This window comes from Megascapheus bottae, chromosome 4 (genome assembly GCF_031878675.1).
Source record: "Megascapheus bottae isolate mThoBot1 chromosome 4, mThoBot2.hap1, whole genome shotgun sequence".
NCBI classification, from domain to species: Eukaryota; Metazoa; Chordata; class Mammalia; order Rodentia; family Geomyidae; genus Megascapheus; species Megascapheus bottae.
The window spans coordinates 78,342,914-78,364,950 of record NC_143512.1 but is presented as its reverse complement, the minus strand read 5'-3'; the positions used below and the strand labels follow the sequence as shown (position 1 = coordinate 78,364,950).

At 38.2% G+C, this 22,037-nt stretch overlaps 1 protein-coding gene across 2 annotated transcripts in view; it reads right to left on the bottom strand.

The window, feature by feature from the left end:
- The window catches only part of Dnah5 (dynein axonemal heavy chain 5), a 192,320-nt gene that overhangs the window by 83,726 nt on the left and 86,557 nt on the right, over positions 1 to 22,037 (bottom strand). For both annotated transcript variants that reach the window (XM_090332123.1, XM_090332124.1), the window contains exons 42-49: positions 17,214 to 17,360; positions 14,120 to 14,361; positions 11,620 to 11,796; positions 10,671 to 10,872; positions 9,698 to 9,840; positions 8,766 to 8,900; positions 876 to 998; positions 483 to 696 (exon numbers count right to left, since the gene is read on the bottom strand). In XM_090332123.1, coding sequence (XP_090188249.1) covers positions 483 to 696; positions 876 to 998; positions 8,766 to 8,900; positions 9,698 to 9,840; positions 10,671 to 10,872; positions 11,620 to 11,796; positions 14,120 to 14,361; positions 17,214 to 17,360 — 1,383 coding nt within the window. The remainder of the gene's footprint in view (positions 1 to 482; positions 697 to 875; positions 999 to 8,765; positions 8,901 to 9,697; positions 9,841 to 10,670; positions 10,873 to 11,619; positions 11,797 to 14,119; positions 14,362 to 17,213; positions 17,361 to 22,037) is intronic.

Here is a 22,037-nt window from a genome sequence, read left to right as displayed (position 1 = left end):
TTCCTTCAGTTTTCTTTATTTTTAGGTTGTGTATTGACTTTTTTGTCATTTACAAATAATATATGTATATAATACATTTGGGTCTGTGTTATCCTTTCAACAACTTCACCCCCATACAACCTATCTCTTCCCATATTTTTCCTCCGTTCTGTGGTACGACTTGGGGCTTGCCTTGTCCCCATTCTCCACCCCGTTTATTCTTCTACCTTTAAACTACTTTTCTAAATGGCAACTCCTTTGTACAACTACTTAAAGATCATAAAATAAATAACAGTAAGAAAAAAAAGTTAGGAAAGATCTATTAGGAAACCCAACGTATTCGTATCTATAACACAACACTTTATGAGAGTAAACACCAGATAGTGATGAGGTTGTGGACTAAGGAGCCACCAAGGTTCTTTCCGTGGTCCCCTCTGGAAGAAGAGTTTCTCCTAGAAGCACAAGCAGGTGTTCTTTCACTCCCCATTTCCCATCCATTTTACCAAAGATCTTGTCCATGGAGGCATCAGAAGGCAAGGTGCAGTTAAAGATGGAGAACTGCCGCTTGAGTCTTTGGGGTATGTCGTTGCGTCCACCTCCAGGATGGATCATAGCAGCCAAAAACTGGATGTCCACGATGCCGGTAAACTCCCCGGGCTTCTCTAGGTTATAGAACCCATTCTGTTCCATTAGCTGTCGTACTATCTCATTAGTAACCTAAAGAAGACAACTTACAGAGTGAAAATGCCCTTCACAGCTCTGCACTCCTTGAGTGCTCTGAAGCACGAAGGAACACTGGAATTCAAGAACTGTAGGCTTCAAAAGTATAAAGTATTTATTCATCAGAGAATAAACTGATGCTCAAAGAAATAAAATGCACAATCAGATCAATGTACCTGATCTCCCCATTCATTGATTATTGGCATATTCACATCATCAATAAATATAGTCATCTTCTTTCCTGCTGGAGGACCGTAGGTTGTACCCATTCGTTTATCCACATAACTCTCTATTGTCCTCTGTTAAAAAAGAAGTCAATGACAGACTGAGAAATTTCTCTTACATCATGTCAATTACTAAAAAGCAAGCAAAACAAAAGCTCCTCCCTCAAAAAAAACACATCAAACAATCTATAAAGTACCTACATTATTTTGTTTAATATTCACAGCCTTTGCACATGTCTTACTTGAGGAGTCAATGAAGCTCTGATCCATATAAAAACTGAATGCGATGAAATTGTTCTGCCCATGTTACATGATTTAGTTTTGTCTTATTGTGTCCATACAGATGACATCATCTTCCCCATGACTGGAAGGCCCCAGTTTTGCAAACCCTATCCTATAATCAAAGATAATGCCGAAAAGGACTACTGCCTAAAGCTTTATAAAGCCTATTTCCCGAGCTGCATGTTTGTCATAGACCAAGGACTATGGTCCTCAGAGAAGGAAGGCAAGCAATTCCTGTAACCTCACCCAATCCTGGCAGAAGCAATCACACCAAATGGCTTCTCAGTCTCCAGTTCAACATAGGAAAAGAATAAAACCCACTTGAGTCTCTGCTCTCATTCCTACAGTCTGAAATTTAGGTGGTAGAAGAGTAGACCCATTGTGTTTTCTTAAAAACTTTCTGGGGCCGGGAGTGTGGCTTAGTGGTAGCTTGCTCACCTGGCATGCACGAAGCCCTAGGTACTATATACACATAAAAAGCCAGAAATGGTGCTGGCTCAAGTGGTAGAGCCCAAGGACAGTGCTCAAGTCCTGAGTTCAAGCCCTACGACTGGCCAAAAAAAAAATTATCAATGCAGCAAAGAGCATTAAAAGAGCACTGAAAGAGTTAAAGGGGTAGGGAAGATGATGGAGATCTCAGACTCTTTCCATAGTATTATGAACTGATTTGGAAATCAGTTAATTGTTCAAGAGTCCAGCACAGAGACAAAAACACAGAGAGCTCCAAAGCCCTTAGCCTCTACAAGCTCAAAATCCTAAAACTCTCATGCCATTGCTACAATTGTAGCAATGAACTCACACATGATTTCAAATTGTGTTATAGATGACATGTAAATATGGGAAGGAAAGTAAAGGTTTGCAGAGATCAAACGAATTCTTTTCCTATCCAAACATTTTATTTCATGATAAAGGGTAAACCAGTTAAAAATGATTTTTTTAATCCAGATGCAACCATAAAAGCCACCAAGATGCAACAAAAAAGACATACATGTGTCCTTGGAAATTTTTGCAATAATTGTCAACTGTAAGTTCCATCACCATTTTAATGAGTGATATGAATTCTTCCATCATTTTAACAGAAAGATATGCAAATGCCGCACCCCTCATTCAATTACAAAACAACCCTCCCATGAAATACTACAATAGCAAAAAGTTCATATTCCCCTGACATAAAAACACACTGTTGAATAGTCCTAGATTAAATTTACCTCTGTCTCTCAATGAATTTAAATGCATAAACCAATTAGTAATCTCCTGACAACCCCCTGTAGCAAACCCAGGGCCTTCCCATTAACAGACATCTATGTCTATTAATGAGAATTCTTTAGCATGTGAAGATTTTATGTCTTATGAGTCTCTCGAAGAGATAAAAAGCCACAGGTGGGATAATTAGAATAATACATTTAGAATTATACCACATACCTATACTTTGGTTATGACCCTGATAAAGTGCTAAATTCTCAATTCTCTCTCGCCCTTTCTCTCTCTCTCTCTCTCTCTCTCTCTCTCTCTCTCTCTCTCTCTCTCTCTCTCTCTCTCTCTCTCTCTCTCTCTTTCTCTCTCTCTCTCTCTCTCTCTCTGTTCTTCCTCTCTCTCTCTCTGTTCTCCCTCTCTCTCTCTCCTTCCCCCCTCTCTCTCTCACACACACACATACACACACACACACACACACACACACACACACACACAAAGAAGGAGAAAGTAAAGTTGCTTGTGAGCCTCAAAGTTGAAACTTTCATATGTTTGTGGAATTGCTGCCTATTCTATAATTGCCAAATGAATTTTAAAGTTTGGTAGGACCTGCCTGAAGGCTTGAAATACAATAGCTGCATCTTCTAATAGGACATTTAGAAGACATCTAAATTGCTGTCTCTCACTGTACTTCCAATGTGAATAATCCATACATAGCATCATTAAAAAAAATCAACATGTCCAAATACAAACTCCTCTTACTAAATATTCTTTACAAAGTTTGCTTCCTTCTCTTCCCACATTCCCTTCTAGATTATGGTCCAGCCCAATCTCCTACTAAGGAACTATTACTACGACTGCTCTTGGGTCTCTCCAGTTACAGCCATCTTTCTCCCATCATGTTTTCTACTCTGCAGCTAAAAAGAAGTCTCTAAAGTACCATGTCACCCTGTCAACCCTTTACAGGACCCCAATGACTGACCTTCAAGGAACTCTGTGATACCAGTCACTTATCCTTAAACAGTCTTTCTTAATCTCTTGGTTCTGATACCTTGCTGTCTGGTCCCTTTAGCCTCTCTAGTTCATACAGAATAATGATGCTTGTCTCTGGGTGTCTATGGATTCATTATAGAAATCTTATTTACATATTCCTAGAGAATTCATTTCTAAACCAAAAGTAACAGGCACACAGGATTACCATTAACTAAACACACTTTATGACATATTGACTTAGATGAAAGATTTTCCATAATGTCATTTCCTTCAACCTAGCTATTGATTTTTAAAAAACTGAAATCTCTAGCACAGAACTAGACAAAGAGAAATCTATACTTTCTACAGATAAGCAATAACTTTACTCTGGAAGTAAAGAATCATAGTATGATATCACCTTATGCATGCTATAGCCATAAATATGATTCTGGTCTTGTTTTCTGTCTAACTGTACAGAAATGGAGTGTAAACACTAGCTCCAGTTGTGTGGCTGACTTATTTAGAAGTAAAAACGAGGCGAGGTGGTAAGTTTAGGAATGGAGAGAAGGAAATTCTCATCCTTTGCTCTAAGCTAGGAATTATAAAGTTAGAGGCAGTTCAGTTTCCTGCAATTCATAAAAAGCAATATAATGTAAACATTAAGTTTAGGGTTGGTAGTTTGGGCTAGTGCTAGAGTGCTTGCCTAGCATGCACAAAGACACAGGTTCAATTCTTCAGTACCACATACACAGAAAAAGCTGGAAATGGTGCTGTGGCTCAAGTGGTAGAGTGCTAACCTTGAGAATGCCCAGGACAGTACTCAGGCCCTGAGCTAAAGCCCCAGGACTGGCCAAAAAAAATTGAATTCATGAAAAGCAATATAATGTAAACATTAAGTTCCCCTAAAATCATGGCCAACTTTCTTTGGAAGGGGTACCGACAGGGTCTTATATAATTGAGGAGAGCAGAAGCTTGCATGGGAAGGGGGTATTGGCAGAGTCTCATATAATTAAGGAAAGAAGCTTGCATTGGAAGCAATACTGGCAGGAACTCATATAATTGAGGAGATTGTGCATTTCCCAGTTCTTGGCTTTGTGTAGTTCCCAACTGACTCTGTATATAGGATACAATGCAGAATCTTCATAACGTGCAGTCTGACCCAACTCTGACTGGGTTTAAATTCAGAATAAAAAATATTAAGCTACTTTTCCCACTTACCAATTTTGTGATTTAATTTACTACTTAATATTTCTGAATAGAAATTCAGAATTAAGTGTCTATATATTCATGCATATAATGATATATGTGAGAAAAGAATGTATACACACTTAATTCATAATACAAATGTAAATGTTTATTTCTATGTGAATCTCTGTTTAAGCTCCTGTCTCTTTTAAGCAAAACTGTATACAGCTAGACTGAAATGAACTTAATTTTAAGTCTACATATGTGTTATTTGCTAAAAGATAAAAAATTAAAGAACTTGGTCCCTTTGCTAAAATCTAATACCTAAATAACATATTCATTTAAAAATCTTTCACTAATAATAAATGTGGCTTGATAATGGAGTGAGATGGAATTTCAATGTTGTTTTGATTTGAATTTTCTTTATGGCCAGAGATGTGGAGCATTTCTTCATGTGGCTACTGACCATTTTTACTTCTTTTGAGAAGACTCTCTATAGCTAATTAGCCCATTTATTAATTGGAGTGTTGTTTATTGATGATTTAATTCTTTAACTTCTCTGTGTATTCTAGATATTATGCCTTGTCTCATGTATAACTAACAAAAACTCTCCCATTCTGTAGTCTGTCTTTTATCAAGGAAACAAACAAATACAGATGCTGGCAAGGATGAGGCCAAAACTGAATGCTAATACACTGTTGGAGAGAATATATACTTGTTCAACCCCTCTGGAAAGTATTACAAACATTCCTTAATATTTTTAAAGATAGAACTACCTTATGATCCAGCAAGTCCACTCCTGGGCATTTACCCAAAAGGTTACAAACCAGGATAAAGTAAAGCCACCAGCACAACCATGTCTGTTGCAGCACTACTTATCATAGCCAAGATATGCAATCTGCCGAGATGTCCCTTGATAGGCAAATGGATCAAGAAAATGTGGTATATAAACACAATGGAATTATATTTATTCATTAGAAAGAATAATATGGTATCATTTGCAAAGAAATGGAAAGACCTTTAAAAATTATGTTAAATGAAGTAAGTCAGGTCCAGAGAAACAAAGATGTATGTTTTCCCTCATATATAAAAGCAAACTCTAACTTATAAACATATAGCTGAATATGTTGGGTGGTTAGCACAAATGTATTAACTGCAGTAGGGTAGATTCACAGGAGAACTTAAATAGTGCAGTTCCTTAGATAGTCAAACTCAAAAGTTCAATATAATAAACAGCAGGAGGTGGGCATTGAAAGGTAAGGAGTGAGGCTAAAAAGGAGGAGAGGGTGGGGAGAATGAAGACATGAATTCAATGCATATCTTACAAAATTCAGAAAAGTGAAGGAAAATGTGGGTTGGCAGGGCTGGGTGAGAACGTAAAAGGGGTGACATGAATCAAGATATATTTTTGTATTCATAAACTGCTTTATTTAATAGCAACTCCTATGTGCAACTATTTAAAGACAAATAGATAAAATGTGGGAAAAAAAGATTTTAACACAAGAAAATGCATACAGTTATAGTCATGATTGTAAATGACTTAATTTCATAAAAATGTTGATTTAAGTTAAAAAATAAAATAAATTCTGTTAAGTAGCTGGACATGAAAATTCTGGTCTATAATCCTAAGTTCTTGGAAGAAGAGATGGAGAGAATTATGGTTGTAAGCCACTCCAGGTAAAAAAAAAAAATACCAAGACTCCGATCTCAACAAAATAAGCCAGGTGTGATGAGTTGTGCTTTTTTTTCCAGTAACATGGGTGTCAGAGGTAGGAGGATGAAAGTCTTAGGTTAGCCTCGGCAAGAATGCAACTCCCTTTAAGAAAAGTAACTAAAGCCAAAGCAAAGAAGTTAGGGAAGGAGGAGAGAAGAAAGGGCCAGAGAGAAAAGACAAAGAACTTCCTTTCTCTTAATTTTCACTTTCGTCTTTTCCTTCCCACACTGAGAATTTTTATCCAAACTAGACCCTTTGGAGGTGGGGGGAAGCTACAACAAATTATTCACTTCAGATAGTGGAAGTAAGACAGTGGACTGCCCTAGGCAAAGAGAGACATGTATCAGTCCACCTATGAAAGATGTAAATCCAACATGCTGGCAAAAGACAAGGGAGCCCTGGTAAGCAATGGCAGGGGGCTGGTCTTGATGACACAGTGCATCATCATGGTGACAGAAGGGACCGGCAACGTCTACGACCTCCTCGACCAATTCATTTTGGTCGGGCTCCAGATAATTATGAAACAAAGACAAAGGCTCTGTTATATCCACTCTGTCTAATATGCATGGGTGAAAGTTATAGTGAGAAAGTTAATTTTGTGCAGTTTGGCTAATTGAAAGCTTACTAAAATTAATGAATCTTGCTTAATAGAGAGCCTTGGTACTCAACAGTTAAAGCAGGCTCAGTCAATAAACAAAGCAGGTGATTTTGGAATGTGTCCAGACTGGAAAAGAAGCTGTGACACATAGCTCTTAACCCTGAAATAAAAGAGAGAACTACCTAAAGCAGTTGTGTATCAGATAAGGGGAATCTAAAAAAAAAACAGTTTTTATTTTTATGTTTCCAAAACCTTCTTTCTTGTTCTTCTAAGTATTGTACTTCAATATGGTATTATTTCTAGAAAATTATTATATGGTTTTCTGAATTTGCAAATAACATGAAAACCAATACAAATAAAATATGATAATATAAGCATCTTGCCAGTCTAGGATAATTTAATGTGCCTTTCTTTCCCCATGCGCAAAAATACCAATGCTGTCTCTACAATTTAACATTGACCTTTCATCCAGACCTTCCCACGAGACACTGTATAAATGGGATTTGTTTGATAGAAGGCAAGGCAATATTAGAAAGTCCATCTCAAACAGAGATGTTTAATGAAGTTGACAACCTTATTTGGAAATTTAATCAATGGTTTTAGTTTATTGGCACTCTGCTGTCATCGATTTAATTAAGTGATAAAAGTCATGATTTAGCCACGCTTTCCCAACAATCTCCATTTTGCTGATATTTTCATTTTAATAAGAACAACAAAGTCCATCAAAGACTACATTTCGTGAGTTTGGAATTTTGACAATTTATTAATAATCTAATAAAAATAAGAGAGTTTGCAAATGATTGAGATACGAATCAACATTTAGAATTTCATCCTCAATTTCAGTAAAGTTTGGCACAGTTTAGGACCAGAGAAAAAGAATCTGTCAGCCATCACAAGCCTGGTTAGTCCTAGAAGTTTTACTAATGAAAGCAATGCAATTTTTTCTCACTATGATAGGGTATGGTGTGATAGAATATATGATATAAATGAGATTATATATTTTCTCAGCTAAGCATCCAAGGTTTTTGTTACCTTTGTGTAACTGATCTAATTCATTGTAGGAGCCATGGTGAAATGTGAATCGGGAACACAAAGGGAAATGAAAAACTCAGGAAATACAAGATTGGAAGAGAGAAAAAAATCTGGACTGAAAGAAAAGACTTAGAGAGTTGCTCAGGATTCTTCCATGCTAGTAAACCAGAGAATCACAGAGCAATGGATTATGTAGAGAAGAACGGGTACATGGAGAAATAGGAAGACATGTACAAGGCATTTCTTTAGATATGTCCACATCCTTGACTCACATGTGTCATCCAGGTCTGAAAATCACAGTTTGAAGCCAGCCTGGATAGAAGAGCCCCTGAAGCTTTTATCTCCCTCCAATTAACCAGCAAAAAGCTGGAAGTGTAAGTGTGCTCTAAGTTAAAAAGCTAAGAGAGTTCCCAGGCTGAGTTCAAGCTATAGTATCTGCACCAGAAATGGAGAAAAAAAAAAGTCATCAAAGACGACACAAAAGACTCTAAAGGCTAGAGAAACAGCAATATCCACAGAAAAGCAGTTATCATAGCAGGCATAAATGGCATTTCTTCTAGTTTGGGATATTTGCATGTTCCCAAGCTTTCCTACATGAAGATTTTCAATAGATTCTTGGTCTGTAGCACATCACATAAACTTTTGTAATTCTCCATAATTTAAGATTATACAGTATAGTTTAGCTAAAAAGAAATTCTGCTGTATTGAAAAATAGAGATAATTGAAGACAATGTACAGGTTATTTTATGGCTACTAAAACCCAGAGAAAGCCCCAGTGGACTCAAGTAGAAAAGCAGAGATCTGAGTCTCTCAGATCTCTGTTTAATTGCTAATTTCAGTTTAATGTGCATTAAGGAAGAAGCTGTACCTGGAACATCAGCGGAGTAGTGGCAGAAGAAAAGTTCAGACTCTTGGTCATATGACACTCAGGATCATATTTTGACATGAATGCTTTAATTATGACTGTTTTGGCTGTTCCCTGCTCCCCAATCAATAGCACAGCCTAAAATAAAAGAATTGAGGATGAAATGAAATGAGTTAGATAGTATGGCATCTCCCAATTCATATGTGGAAGATTTAAAACCCAGAATCTCTCAAAGTAACTGCATTTGGAGAGAGGGCTCTTGAAAAACAGACTGATAAAAAGTGAACCTAATTCACTCTAACTGGTGTCCTTACAGAAAGAGGACACACCGGAGATGTATACAAACAAAAAAGGCCACGGAAGACACAAAGAGGTGTCCTTTACAAACCAAGAAGCAGGGCCACTGAAGAAGTCGACCCTGAAAACTTCTAGCCTCCAAAACTGTGAGAAAGGAAATTAATTGTTCCACCAGTGAGGCTTTGGTTTAGGTAACCATACTGCACTTGATAATCCTAGCAAACCAGATCAACTTTATTTTTTAATTTTTAATGATTTCTCTTTGAAGAAATAAGTCAACATTTACTTGTTCGATTTTTTGGTATCACATACTTAGAAAAAGCCAGAAGTGGTGCTGAGGCTGAAGTGGTCGAGTTCTAGCCTTGAGAAAAATCCAAGGACAGTGCTCAAGCCCTGAGCTTAAGCCCAGGACTGGGGAAAAGAGAGAGAGAGAGAGAGAGAGAGAGAGAGAGAGAGAGAGAGAGAGAGAGAGAGAGAGAGAGAGAGAGAGAGAGAGAGAGAGAGAGAGAGAGAGAGAGAGAGATATGCTCATTTATTCCAGCCAGGATCAGAAATTATTCTAAAAATGAAGAATTCTGTATGTTTCCTAGTGGCTTTGTCCAAATATTCTCTTCTTCAATAGAAGCAGGAGGCCTTACCTTGCCCTGCTTAGCGATGGTGCTGATTAGAAAGTCGGTTCTCACGTTGTCAACATTGGGCACCAGGATGGAGCTGTACTCAGGAGAGGCCTGTGCAGGGTACACATATTCTGGGGTGCGTGCCCTCCAGTGCAGCCAGGTCCCTGGGGAGCCAAGATCACGCACAGCCCCCGCTCAGTCATGAACAACTCCTTTAAACAGCAGACATCTTCAGATCTCATGAGGATGCCTCCCAAATGCTCCCACATGATAAAAATCAATGTTAGAGACCTCCAGGGCCGGTGGATGGATCTGCACATGAGCTGGCTTGTTCAGTGTTCCTTAAGGTATTATTCCGAAGTGATAGTCACTCAGAAAATATGATTTTTTTTACTATATAGAGCATGCAAAAATAACAGAACTGAGTGGGAGCAGCATGTGCCTGCATGGTCATTTTTAATGTCATATTTCCCAAGCTTTTAAATTACCTGAAACACTCTTGGATGAGACAGCTTGTAGAGAAAGAGACAGAAGCATAGACTGAGATATGACAGCGGGGTGAGGCAGAGTTACACGCACATGTAAATACTATGTAATTTCGTGTATGCCGTGCATTCTATGTATGCATACTGCTTTATGTTTGGATCTGCACACAGAAGTATTCTTAGAAGCAGATAAAGAGATTCCAAAATATGTGTTTGGAGAAATAGTTAAATCTACAAACCCCGAGACTCATATTGGGTAAGAAATGTACTTCAGCCGACAATTTGTATATGCAGTGTTCACTTACATCGAGTGGATGGCTGAAATGGAACTAAGGAGAAGATTTTCTTCCCCCACTTTCCTTACCTCACCAACCAAATATTGAGTGGACATCATCTGTGCATAATGGTGACCTTTCAAGGACATCTCCGTTTCAAGTTCACCCTGAAGTCTTTTAGGATAGTTTTTTAGACATTTCGGGAGTAGGCTAAGCCTCGCCCGGACCACTCACCTTCGGGTGTCACGAAGTAGTCAAACATGGTGTCCCCGGGGTCCTCGGCCGGGGGCAGGGGCAGCGCGGGCTGGGTCCGTGCGCGCAGCCAGAGCTCTAGGCGCTGGCGCCCCTCCGGCTCCAGCCCTGCGCCCAGGCTCCACAGCAGGCCGAAGACGAACAGCCTGGCCAGGTGCTCTGGCCCCAGCTCGCCGCCCTGCTCCTGGGGACACAACAGGCGCCCTGCTTTGAATGCTACTTCTTTGTTTTTATTACTGTACTGTACAGAGGGGTTACAGTTACATTCTCCAGGCAGTAATGCATTACTTCTCACACATTGATGCCCCTCCTCATGTTTTTGTCCCCATTTCCCACCCCCTCCCAATCATCTTGTTTCCCCCCCCTTCCCTTTCCTATTTCAAATAAACAAATAAACCTATATACAATTTACCAGGTAACAAAGTCAGATACAATAACAATATGAGATTAACCAAAGGGCAACAAAAGAGAAGAGAAATAACATAGTACATTAGGAACAACAATCGCACAAGAGAAAGCTCTTGTTTCCATGTCCCAGAGATCCTTTCATTTAGCCTCATCCTGTATGGCCTTATGAATCTAGGATTTGAATGCCTTCATTCCTAAACCAGAACTTGGCTCAATGAAAGGAAAGGAACAGAAGATTTTCTCCCAAGTTCAGGACGAAGCAGGGCGCTGAAGGCAGAGGAGGGTTGTTTTGTTTGGTTTGGTTTTTGTTTTTTAAGTAAACTAGGTGATTTTGTTAACCAGCAACGAAATCGCACATTGCTTTGAGAAAGCCAAAAGTAATATATAAATACAGATATGTACATCGACATAGAGATGAACACATCCCTGACCCTTCCCCACTTCTTTCTGGGCAGATCTAGTTTCCATTTCTAATGTCTGCAGGGGAGAACTCGTTCAGAAGGGCCTTCCAGGGAGCACTGACCTTTGAAGGAATGAGGCCCTGCAGCATGTTGATGCTCTGTGTGACCACAAAGGCCTCCAGAAGCTCCATCTTGTACTCTAGGTTCTGAACACTGAAGTGATACAGATCCGGGAAAGTCTCTGTGTACAACTGGCGCAGAATGTCAGCCTCTTGCGGGGAGCGTTTCTTAAGAAAACCCTGTGAGTTCACGACAGGTGCATTAGTCACACCTATGAACCTAACAGGAAAATGACTATTTGAAGAAAACTGTTTTCCAAACTATCACTTATTAATAATAATAAGTGATAGTTATGCTGCCCTGAAGATACACAAGGCCTTGCTGTATAATGGCTTTGACATATTCCCTCATTTAACTCTTCAAAGCAAGTACATGAAATGGGAACTATTATTATCCCCTTTCACAGATGAGGAAACTGAGGCCTAAAGAGGTTTGGTAACCTGTCAGCATCCCATCACCATTTGTTTGTAGCCAGGCCAGAATACAAAGCCCAGGAGTCTGACCTCCACATCTACAAATATAATTGACTCCATAACATGTATACTGAGGCTATGAAGCCAAATGCAGAACAAGTCTTCAGCTCTTCATTAAAACACACTAGAAGAAAGGAAGTAGATATCCAGATGGCAGTAACTGATGGAAGGAAAGCCACACTCCATTTCTTTAAATGGGATACAAAAATTGGCCACAATCAGTAGTTTCTTTTCATTTTTCTAATTTAATCAACAGATATCATAGAAAAATATGAAGGAATGGTGAGAAAAATAAATAATTTGGGAAACCCTATGTTAAGAAAGTGCATGGTATTCATAACAAAATATCATTTAACATACATCCATTTCCTATACTGAGGCAAATTCTCTTGAAGAGATTAACTCATCCCTCAATAGGGACCCACAAACGTGAATTCTGAATTTTTATATAATTCATGAATCTGCTCTGTTCTACTTCAACAAAAATATACCAGTATTTTAGAGTGGATAGCACAGAAAAGGGGACATTCGCCCAGCAGCTAGGCCCATGGAATCCCACCTCTTACCTCCCACCTCTATCTCAATGAGTCTGCCTTTCTAATGTCTATCTCAGAGCTGCCTTGCCCTGTCTACCATTTCCAATCTATCCCAGGGTGAGGTTTGCTTCTGTCTATTCATTCCCACAGGAAACTAAATTATTTAAAGGCTTATAAATTTTTATCAGATACACATAGCTCTTATATGAAAGGTCTCATTCAGCTTCAATCCAGAGAGACTGTAATAGAAGTTTATATAAAAAAATTCTATGTATTGCCTACTAATATAAAAATATTTCTCATCAATCTTTGTGAAACAAATCTTTTGGAAAACTCTCATAAATCCATTCCCCTTAGGGTTTGTTGGATCCATAGTTACCAAGCACAGCTGTATGGAGAGTCTGTTGTGATGCAGCTCCATGTGAGAAGTCCTAGGTCTTCCCAGAAATTCTAGTGTGGCAGAATTGGGAAGTGACCAACCCATTGTATTTTTAAGAACTGTTGCTGATTTCAGAAAGGTAGGTCCAAAACAATCCTGACCTTTATTTTCTTCAGTAGACCAATAATTTAATTATGAAAGATTAAATCTTTAGAAAACTTTGTAGTGACAGGCTCAATTATGTCAGCATTGTTTCTCTATATGATTGATCCTCCCCTAAACCTCTTCTTATGTTTCCCAATCTAGACCTTTTTGCACCACAGAGTTGTAGGACTTCTGGAAAGACATTAATAAAAGTTAGGCTATATCCACATTGAAATTAGAGAAAAGAATGTGATGGGAAAGTAAAATGAACATCTATCTTATTTAAACTGGGAAATGCGCAAGCAAAACTATTTTCAAAATCCAAATGTATATAAAGATAATAAATCTGATTAGCAATGACAAAGAAATCCTGTTATAATACAGTATTGATTTAGTTAAAATATGTAAGTATACAGGGCACTCAGTTTTAATCTAATTCTAATTTGATATATCCTTAATATATTGGTGGTAATAATATATACTTGCTCATGAACTGAAGATATTATCTCAAATATTATATCCAAGTGCAAATTTAAAGTTAATAGTATGATTACTGGATCTTATAAAAAAAAACTCCTTATATGTGATTTTAACAAATTGACTTTAAGTTAATATCTAAAAATGTCTAGTCCCGAACTTTATGAGAACAACTATCCTTTAAAACTACCAGAAATCCCCGAAGTGATCAAATACAATTTTACTTATTCAATCCTCAGACACAGTTTGGCAGGATTATTGAGTCATGTGGGCCAGGCAGTTACTGGAAATTAGAGTTTAAAAGTGATTAGAACGCAGAGTTTGAGGTGCAATCAAGATTTGTATGTCCCTGCAACCAAAGGTCTTCCATAAACATCAGAATAAAAAATCAATTGCTCTGCCTAACACAGAAAATTCTAGGACAAACACTCAAATCCTGCTAAAAGATCTATTTTTTCTTTTTGAAATTATGCTAGAAAAGGGTTCAGATTACCTCAAGAATGGGACTCCAGTCGAGAACAGAAGAGCTCATGAAAACCATTCCATTCCTCGAGACGGTGGCAGGAGAAGCATTATCAATGTTGTGGGGTTCAAAAACGATCTTACAGTTTGGAGCCATGGGAATCCGGTCCCCATTGGCAAGGGTTAGTGTTTTATTATCATCCAAAACAGAATTCAGATTCTCAATCCAGATGGCATCGACTGGGCCATCAAGAACTATCCAGATATGTTCCCCTAAGACACCAAAGAGGAAAAACAAACATAAACAGTTATGTACAGCTAGTAAGTTGGGGGTTTTTTTGACAGTCCTGGGGCTTGAATTCAGGGCCTGAATGCTGTCCTTGGGTTTTCCTCAAGCCTAGTGCTCTACAGCTTAAGCCACAGCACCCCTTCTGGTTTTTTTTCTATGTATGTGGTACAGAGGAATTGAACCCAGGGCTTCCTGCATGCTAGGCAAGCACTCTATCACTAGGCCAAACTCCAGGCCCATGCATAGCTATTAAGTTTTAAGAAGTGCTAGAACTGAATATAATTTTAATGATTTTCAAGAAAAGGTTGATCTAAAAGATTATTTCAGCATATTGGACTTCTCAAAGTCTTTATACAGAAATTACATGAGAGCCACAATCAACTCAAAAACGTTATTTGTTCACTGGACATCCATTCAGCAGCCGTCTGTATTGTTCTAGAGTCTGGAGATACTATAGTAAATAAAATAATGCTTTGCCTTCAGAGAACTTTAAGAGATAGAGAGCAAAACAAATAGGCAGAGAGGAAGATGACACAGGCTAAGCAGGTTGCAGGAGTAAAAATAAGAGGATCAGTGAAAGATTTCACACAGAGAACAAAGTAATGGAAAGCTCTAGAAGTACTATGTTCTAGTCTAGAAATAAAAAGTGCAAAGACCCAGAGACAGAAACAAGCATAGGGCAATGCAATGTACTGTTTTGCCTCTTAAATTCTTTTGCTTTGTTTTTCTGTTTTGATTTGTTTTGTTTTGTTTTATAGAGGGGCCTCTCAAAGTTTATATGTTAAAATTCTAATTCCACGGTGATGGAATTGGGCCTTTGAGAGGTTACTAAGTGCTGAATAACAACAGTGCCTTTTTATAAGAAAAGGATCCCTTACTCCTGTATATGTGAGGATATAAAGCTAGTAGTCTGCCCACCAGAAAGAAGACCCTCCTCAGAACCCAGCCACACTGGTACCCTGCTATCTGATACCTTTGGACCTGGGAGAAATAAATACCTATGGTCTACAGTCCATCTGATCTATGGTAGAATGCTACTGTGCTGTAGCAGCCCAAAGGAACTAACACAAGTGAATATGTTCCAGGGAAAAAGTTGAACCTGACTAGCAATATGAAGGCAGGAGAGGTATATATGCATAATACACAAGGTAGATGGGGCAAGGGAGGCGGAGCTGTGGAATAAATTCTGCTTGCACTTGATAATGTCTCAGAAATCCCAGGAGAGTTGTTTGGTTGGGAGCTCAAGGGAGAGATCAGGGCTGGAGATTAAAATATGAAAGAATTCAATTTAGATATAACATTTAAAGCCGTGAGACTGGGTCCATTTCTTCTAAATAAAATGCATAGAGAAAGATAGGAGTCCCAAGGTAATGAAGCATCTAAATTCCTTGTACATTTTCTGTAGCTGACTTCTCTCTCATCCAGATCTCCCAATAAATGGAGGTTGGAGAGAAATAAGCAAGATAAAGAATCTCTAGGGCCAAGGGAGGAAGGTTCTAGAAAGGGAGTGATTACCTCTGACAGTGGTACTGAGAGCAAGTCTAACTGAGAATTAGCAGTCTGTATTTGACAAACCAGAGTCTAAAAAGTCCTTCATAGTATAATTTCAGGAGACAAGGGACAAAATCTAACAAGAGTTATCTAAACACAGAAATAATAGTAAAAAAAAAAAAGGTAAATACAGCAGAATGCAGAGGCTGTGACAGTAGATGTAGGAATTTGACCTTGTAATAATGTTTCTCTTACTAAATACCAGCTTCTTCTCTCCCCAACTAACATCCTGCCCAAGTATGTGGTTCCAATTTTTCTTTGCTATGCAGCTACTTGTGTATATCCTATTTTCAGTGCAATGCTTTGAGAATTCTAAGTTAGCTCACTCAACCTCAATGGAAGTGAACCGGTGGTCTAACCACAAGTCCCTTTGAAAGAGTAAGCATCTGACACCGATTTAGGGGAAAAGAAAAAAATATTCCACTTGGATCTACATTTACACTAGATTTCTACATCAAAATAGAAACAAAATTGGATTTTTCCTAGTAAAATAACTGCTTAGAAGAGCACTTTAGAAATGCGGTGATTTTTATTTCACATGGACAGTCAATCCACTACTTCCCTTATCTAAGAACTTCACTGATGCTACTTTTGCCACTTACCAGCAGGAAGCTGCTATCCAACCCTTCAAGGCTGAGCTCAGGAAGTGAGAATAAATAGCCGCTCCCTCCCCTGCCACTGTGCTCCCCTTGCCTTTGCTCTGCTCACTCAGACATGAGAAGGGGTGCTGAGGGCACCCCTTCCATTGGAGCTGCATTCTAAGAACACATCAATAAGTGAAAAAACAGTGCCCACCAAGCCACTAGATCTTAACACATTTGCTGAAAGAACCCAATAGGTGTCCATCCATACAGAGTAATTTTCTGGTTTCATTTTTGACATGAAATTTTATGCTCCAAGAAGATCATTTTCTACTATGATCTACTATGGGAATTTTTTTTTAAATTAGCAGCACTTGGAAAACATTCAATGAAAATACTTGTGGTAAAAATCACTATTCAATGCTATTAATTTTCCTTAAGAAAATTTTTCCGTCTATTTTTTGTAAGATGACAAAAGGGTATGAAAATATAGTCTTAACAGAATGCTTTGAAAGGGTAGCTTAAAGACACTAATCAATAATGTCATTATTTCAACATTTACTAATATGGTAGTGATGTGACTTAGTCTTGATATTCACATGCTGTAAAGAAGACTGCTACTTTGTGAATTCTATCCAGCCACCATGTATTTTAATTAGAAGTTCATGTTAAAGACCTAATAATACTTGTAGTTCATATCCTACCTTTTTTAGCTCTCAATGTTTTCCTCCAAAGGGTAGAAAATATTCCATCAGTCCAATCATTTGTGGCCACATCCAGCCGACCAAACATCTGAGGGGCAGTAATGGCTTTAGGATTCATCCTCATCTCCCGGTGTGGTTTTCCACAATCTATACCAGATAAATCCACATTTAAGTATCTCAGAGGTAGAATAAACCAATACAAAGGAACATTACACTAATCTGTGGTGTTCTGTCAGCAAACTATCAAAATATAAAACACGCAAAATTACACTGGAAATATATGTCACATTACATTCCAAGTTATCCTGATTAGCCTCATTGTACTTTATCGACTATGGTACTTTTCTATAGTCTATAAAAGAATAATGTATTTGTCATAAGATTTTTTTAAACATATCATGCTGAAATGGTGAACATACTGTTAAAGTCTGGAACTCCTTTATATTTTACAGCCCAAAGAATCTTTGATTTCTGATACAAGATTAAATCTTGTTCCTAAAATGCAGACAATGACTCATTCTGTCCATTTGCAGCTTTGATTTGCTCATACCTTCCTTTGCTTATCTTGGAAAAGATAAACTAAATAAATTTTGTGCAAATCAAGGGCTTTATTTTGTAGCCAAGCTCAAAAAAATGATTTTAATATATCCTTCCCATCCTAAAAACTACTACTAAATGGTCTAAGATCCTGCATGCATCTGCCCTATAGGTAATGAGCAGAAGAATGACATATATTTAAAATACAAAATCAGAATCCAAATCCAATACAAAATCAGAAAACAGATACTAAAATACATACATGTGTGAAAGATCAACGAGCACAAGCCAATGTGAACGTACACATTAGAAAAGATATTACAGTAAAACCCACTGTGATTATTACTTTTCTATGCCATCATCACTGGCCACATTAATTTCCACATTAAGAACTGTTTCTGAGTATTTGTATAAAAAAATGTTTCTGGATTAGACCCGTACTTTAACCTGTGGACTCAGTAACACAAGTATCACAGATAGTTAACATCTGTTGACACCAACAAAACAAAGGCACAGAAGAAGGGAGTCTCCTGTTTTCCTTCCTGCCTAGAGGATCTATGGGATTTGGGAGATATGGGATATTTCATTCCATAGTCCCTAGACTTTGGATTAAGATATATATCATCATCTCTAGTGTTCTTGGGGCTTAATTTGCTTAATTATCATGCTTGGATCCCCCACTTACAGATGGCATGCAGCCCATGGTCTTTTTGGTTTCCATTTTTATGTGGACCAATTATTCATTAGGACTCTGTAGTGGTCTGACATGGGGGAGAGGGGTATATGTCCTCGAATGTGTCTCTGGAATATCTTGAGACACCATTTCAAAAATGGAACTATGTGTCCAATTTTCAGAAACCACAAAAACTATCAGGAGAATTATTTATTCTGTTTTACAGCACTGAAGTACAACTTCACCACAAATGATACCACTTACAAATGATACCATCCGTGACACTCTAGTGATACTACATTTTTTTTCAATTGAATCACACTTTGCAAAAGGTCAGAAAAATCTTAAAATGTGTGAGTTTCGTAAGCGACAACTGAACTTGATATGTTACACATACAAAAAACTGTCAAAATTACTTCATTATTATGGTTGCTAGATTTCCATCATTTTCATTTAAGATAGCATAAAATCTTTTCATAAATTTTAATAAGCACACGCTAGGGGAAAAGTGCTTAACTTTCACTATGTTGGTTAAACTAAGTGCTTCTTCACTCTCTTCAGAAGTATTTCTTGGCTCAGTCTTGGTGACATCAACTTCATGGACCTTGCTGTAGCAGAGGAACCTTTCCTTTGCTCCTAAGGCCCTGAGATTTCCCCCTCCAGTTCCCTACCCTAAGCTCTTCTTCATACCAGCTGGCCATCTATACACAGAAACTACATGTCACTCCCTGTCACATGCATCCCATGATCTATAGAATAAAAGCCAAGTTCTATTTTTTGAAATATTTTATTATTATTTAGAGGTGATATACAGAGGGGTTATACTTACATGAGTAAAATTATTTTTGAACCCTGTCACCCCTTCCCTTACTCTCTCCCTAATTTTTCCCTCCCAGCCACAACCACAAGACATACAGTTCATTTCCTACATAGTGTCCAGTGAATACCACTGTCTATTGGCTCACCCTTTGTTCCACCTTTTCGGTGCACCCCCTTACCGTCCCAAAGACATATAAACTAACAAACAAGACAAGTGAAAAGAAAACAAATTCAGCAACAGCAACTGAAAAAAATACCCTGTTTTCTTCTTTGGGGAGTTCATTTCATAAAATATTATTTTATATGATCATATACACATAGCTAGTGAGTCTTTGTGATCCACTCCTATACAGGTCCCAGTATGTATGTATATTTTAATCATTCACTTTCTAGTTACAACAAATGAGGAAAAACTTGTAACCTATGTTTCTTTGGGTCTGGCTTACTTTGCTTAATATAATTTTTCCAGGTCTTCCCATTTCCCTACAAATGGTACATTACCATACTTTCTGATGAAAAAGTGGAATTCCATTATATATATATATATATATATATATATATCACATTGTCTTGATCTATTTGTCCACTGAAGGGGGGCAGGAGTTTGACCTAGTGGTAGAGTGCTTGCCTAGCATGAACAAAGACCCGGGTACGATTCTTCTGTACCACATACACAGGAAAAGCTGAAAGTGGTGCTGTGGCTCAAGCGGAAGAGCTCTAGCCTTGAGAAAGCCCAAGGGCAGTGCTCAGGCCCTGAGTTAAAGCCCCAGGACTGGCAAAAACATTCATTATTTGTCTACTGAGGAGCATCTAGGTTGATTCCATATCCTACAATGCTGTAGTGAACCTGGTTGTGCTGGTAGCTTTACTATGGCCTTCTTTGTGGTCCACTGGATTAATGCCCAGGAGTGGGCTTGCTGGGCCATAGGGGAATTCTTTGTTTAGTCTTTTGAGATATCTCCCCACTCCTTCCAGAGTGGTTGACAAAGTTTATATTCCCATCAATAGTGTAATAGAATTCTCATTTGGCCACATCTCCACCAGCATTTGTTACTTTTCTTGATAATGGCCATTCAAACTGAGGTGAGGTAGAATCTCATTGTTATTTTGATTTGCATTTCTTTTGTGGCCAGAGATGTTGAAAAAAAATTTATGTGTCCATTGGCTATTCTTACTTCTTCTGAGAAATCTCTCTTTATGTCTTTGGTCTATTTATTGATTGCATTGTGGAGTTTTTGAGGGTTTATTTTGGGTTAATTTTTTGAATTCTAAGTATATTTTAGATATAACACACTTGTCTATTATATAGCTAGTGAAGATCATCTCCTAATTTGTGGGCTTTCTGTTAGTCTTGTTAGCAACATCCTTTGCCATGACGATCTTCAGTTTGATACACTACCATTCATCCAGCCTCTCTTTGATTTGTTGTGATTCTGGATCTTTACTAAGGAAGAGCCAACCCATGCTCAGGAGCCCTAGTGTTTCCCCTATCCATTCCTATAATATTTTCATGTTATCTGGCCTTACATCAAGGTCTTCCATCCATTTAGAATTGATTTTGGTGCAGGGTGATATTTGAGGATCTAGCTTCAGTTTCCTGCATGTAGATATCCAACTTTGCTAGCACCATTTGTTGAAGAGGCTGTCTTTCTTCCAACCCTTTTTTTAATTGACTCCCTAATCAAATATTAGGTGGCTATATGTTTGTTGGCTTATTTCTGGCTCTTCTATTCTGCTCCATTGTTTTGAAGGCCTATTCTTATGCCAGTACCAAACTGTTTTTATTACTATAGAAAAGCCAAAGGTTTTAGTGTGACTTACAAAACTCTTGTCCCAGCCCTCCTGCCCTAGTATGGACTCTTCTGAATGAAGAGCCTGAAACAAGGACTTGAATATTAGCAGTTAAAATAAAGGCATGCAAACGTGAGAGGGTGATCCGTGAACTGGCCAAACACAGAAGGTCCTCTGAAAGGAAGTGTGGGCTGTTGGCCATTCATTTTTTTCCTCCCCATTCGTTAAGGGTTTGGATGCCATAGGAACATTAATTCTCATCCAACTCTGATTTCTAGGCTGAGCCAGTTCCCTGACTTCAAGCAAAGTTCTTAAGCTAAAAATCAACTAGTCGACACTGCTACAATTGGTACTGGTAAAGAAATGGAATACTCTCCCACTCAGTCATCTGTACATTAAAGGAGGGGTGAAGGAGTATGGCCTTGTATAACAACTGCACCTGTTATACCTTTGGATCCACCCACATCTTCTGCACTCTCACCCCACAAACGAATTATATATGATCCATGCAAACACTCTACTTGGTCTTCATTCTATAGGAGGAAATACTGCTATAGAAAACGCTGCTCTTTCTGCTAAAATGCCATTTATCCATCTGTTCTTCTTAAGCCTCAGATAAAGTGACACTTGTTGTCTATGACTTTCTATAGCTCCTTAGAAAACATTTTGATCTCCTTTGCCTCTATTCAGGAAAAGTCTTCCTCAGAGGAATTTCATGTTGAGTTGTAATCCTAGCTCCTTGGGCAAGGGAGATTGGAAGGCAAGAGTTTGCAACAATCCTTTCTCAAGTGAAAGCTGGGCAGGGTACACATGCCTGTCTTCCTAGTTGCAGAAGAGATCCTAAAAATAAGCAGATAGTGGTCCAGGTACTCAGCTGGACAATACAAGAGATACCATATTAAATTAGCCAGTTCAAACATCAATGTTAATAAAATCTTTAAAAAAAAAAAACAACTAACCAGTGCAAAAAGGGCTGGAGACATGGGGCAGCTGTAGAGCCATCT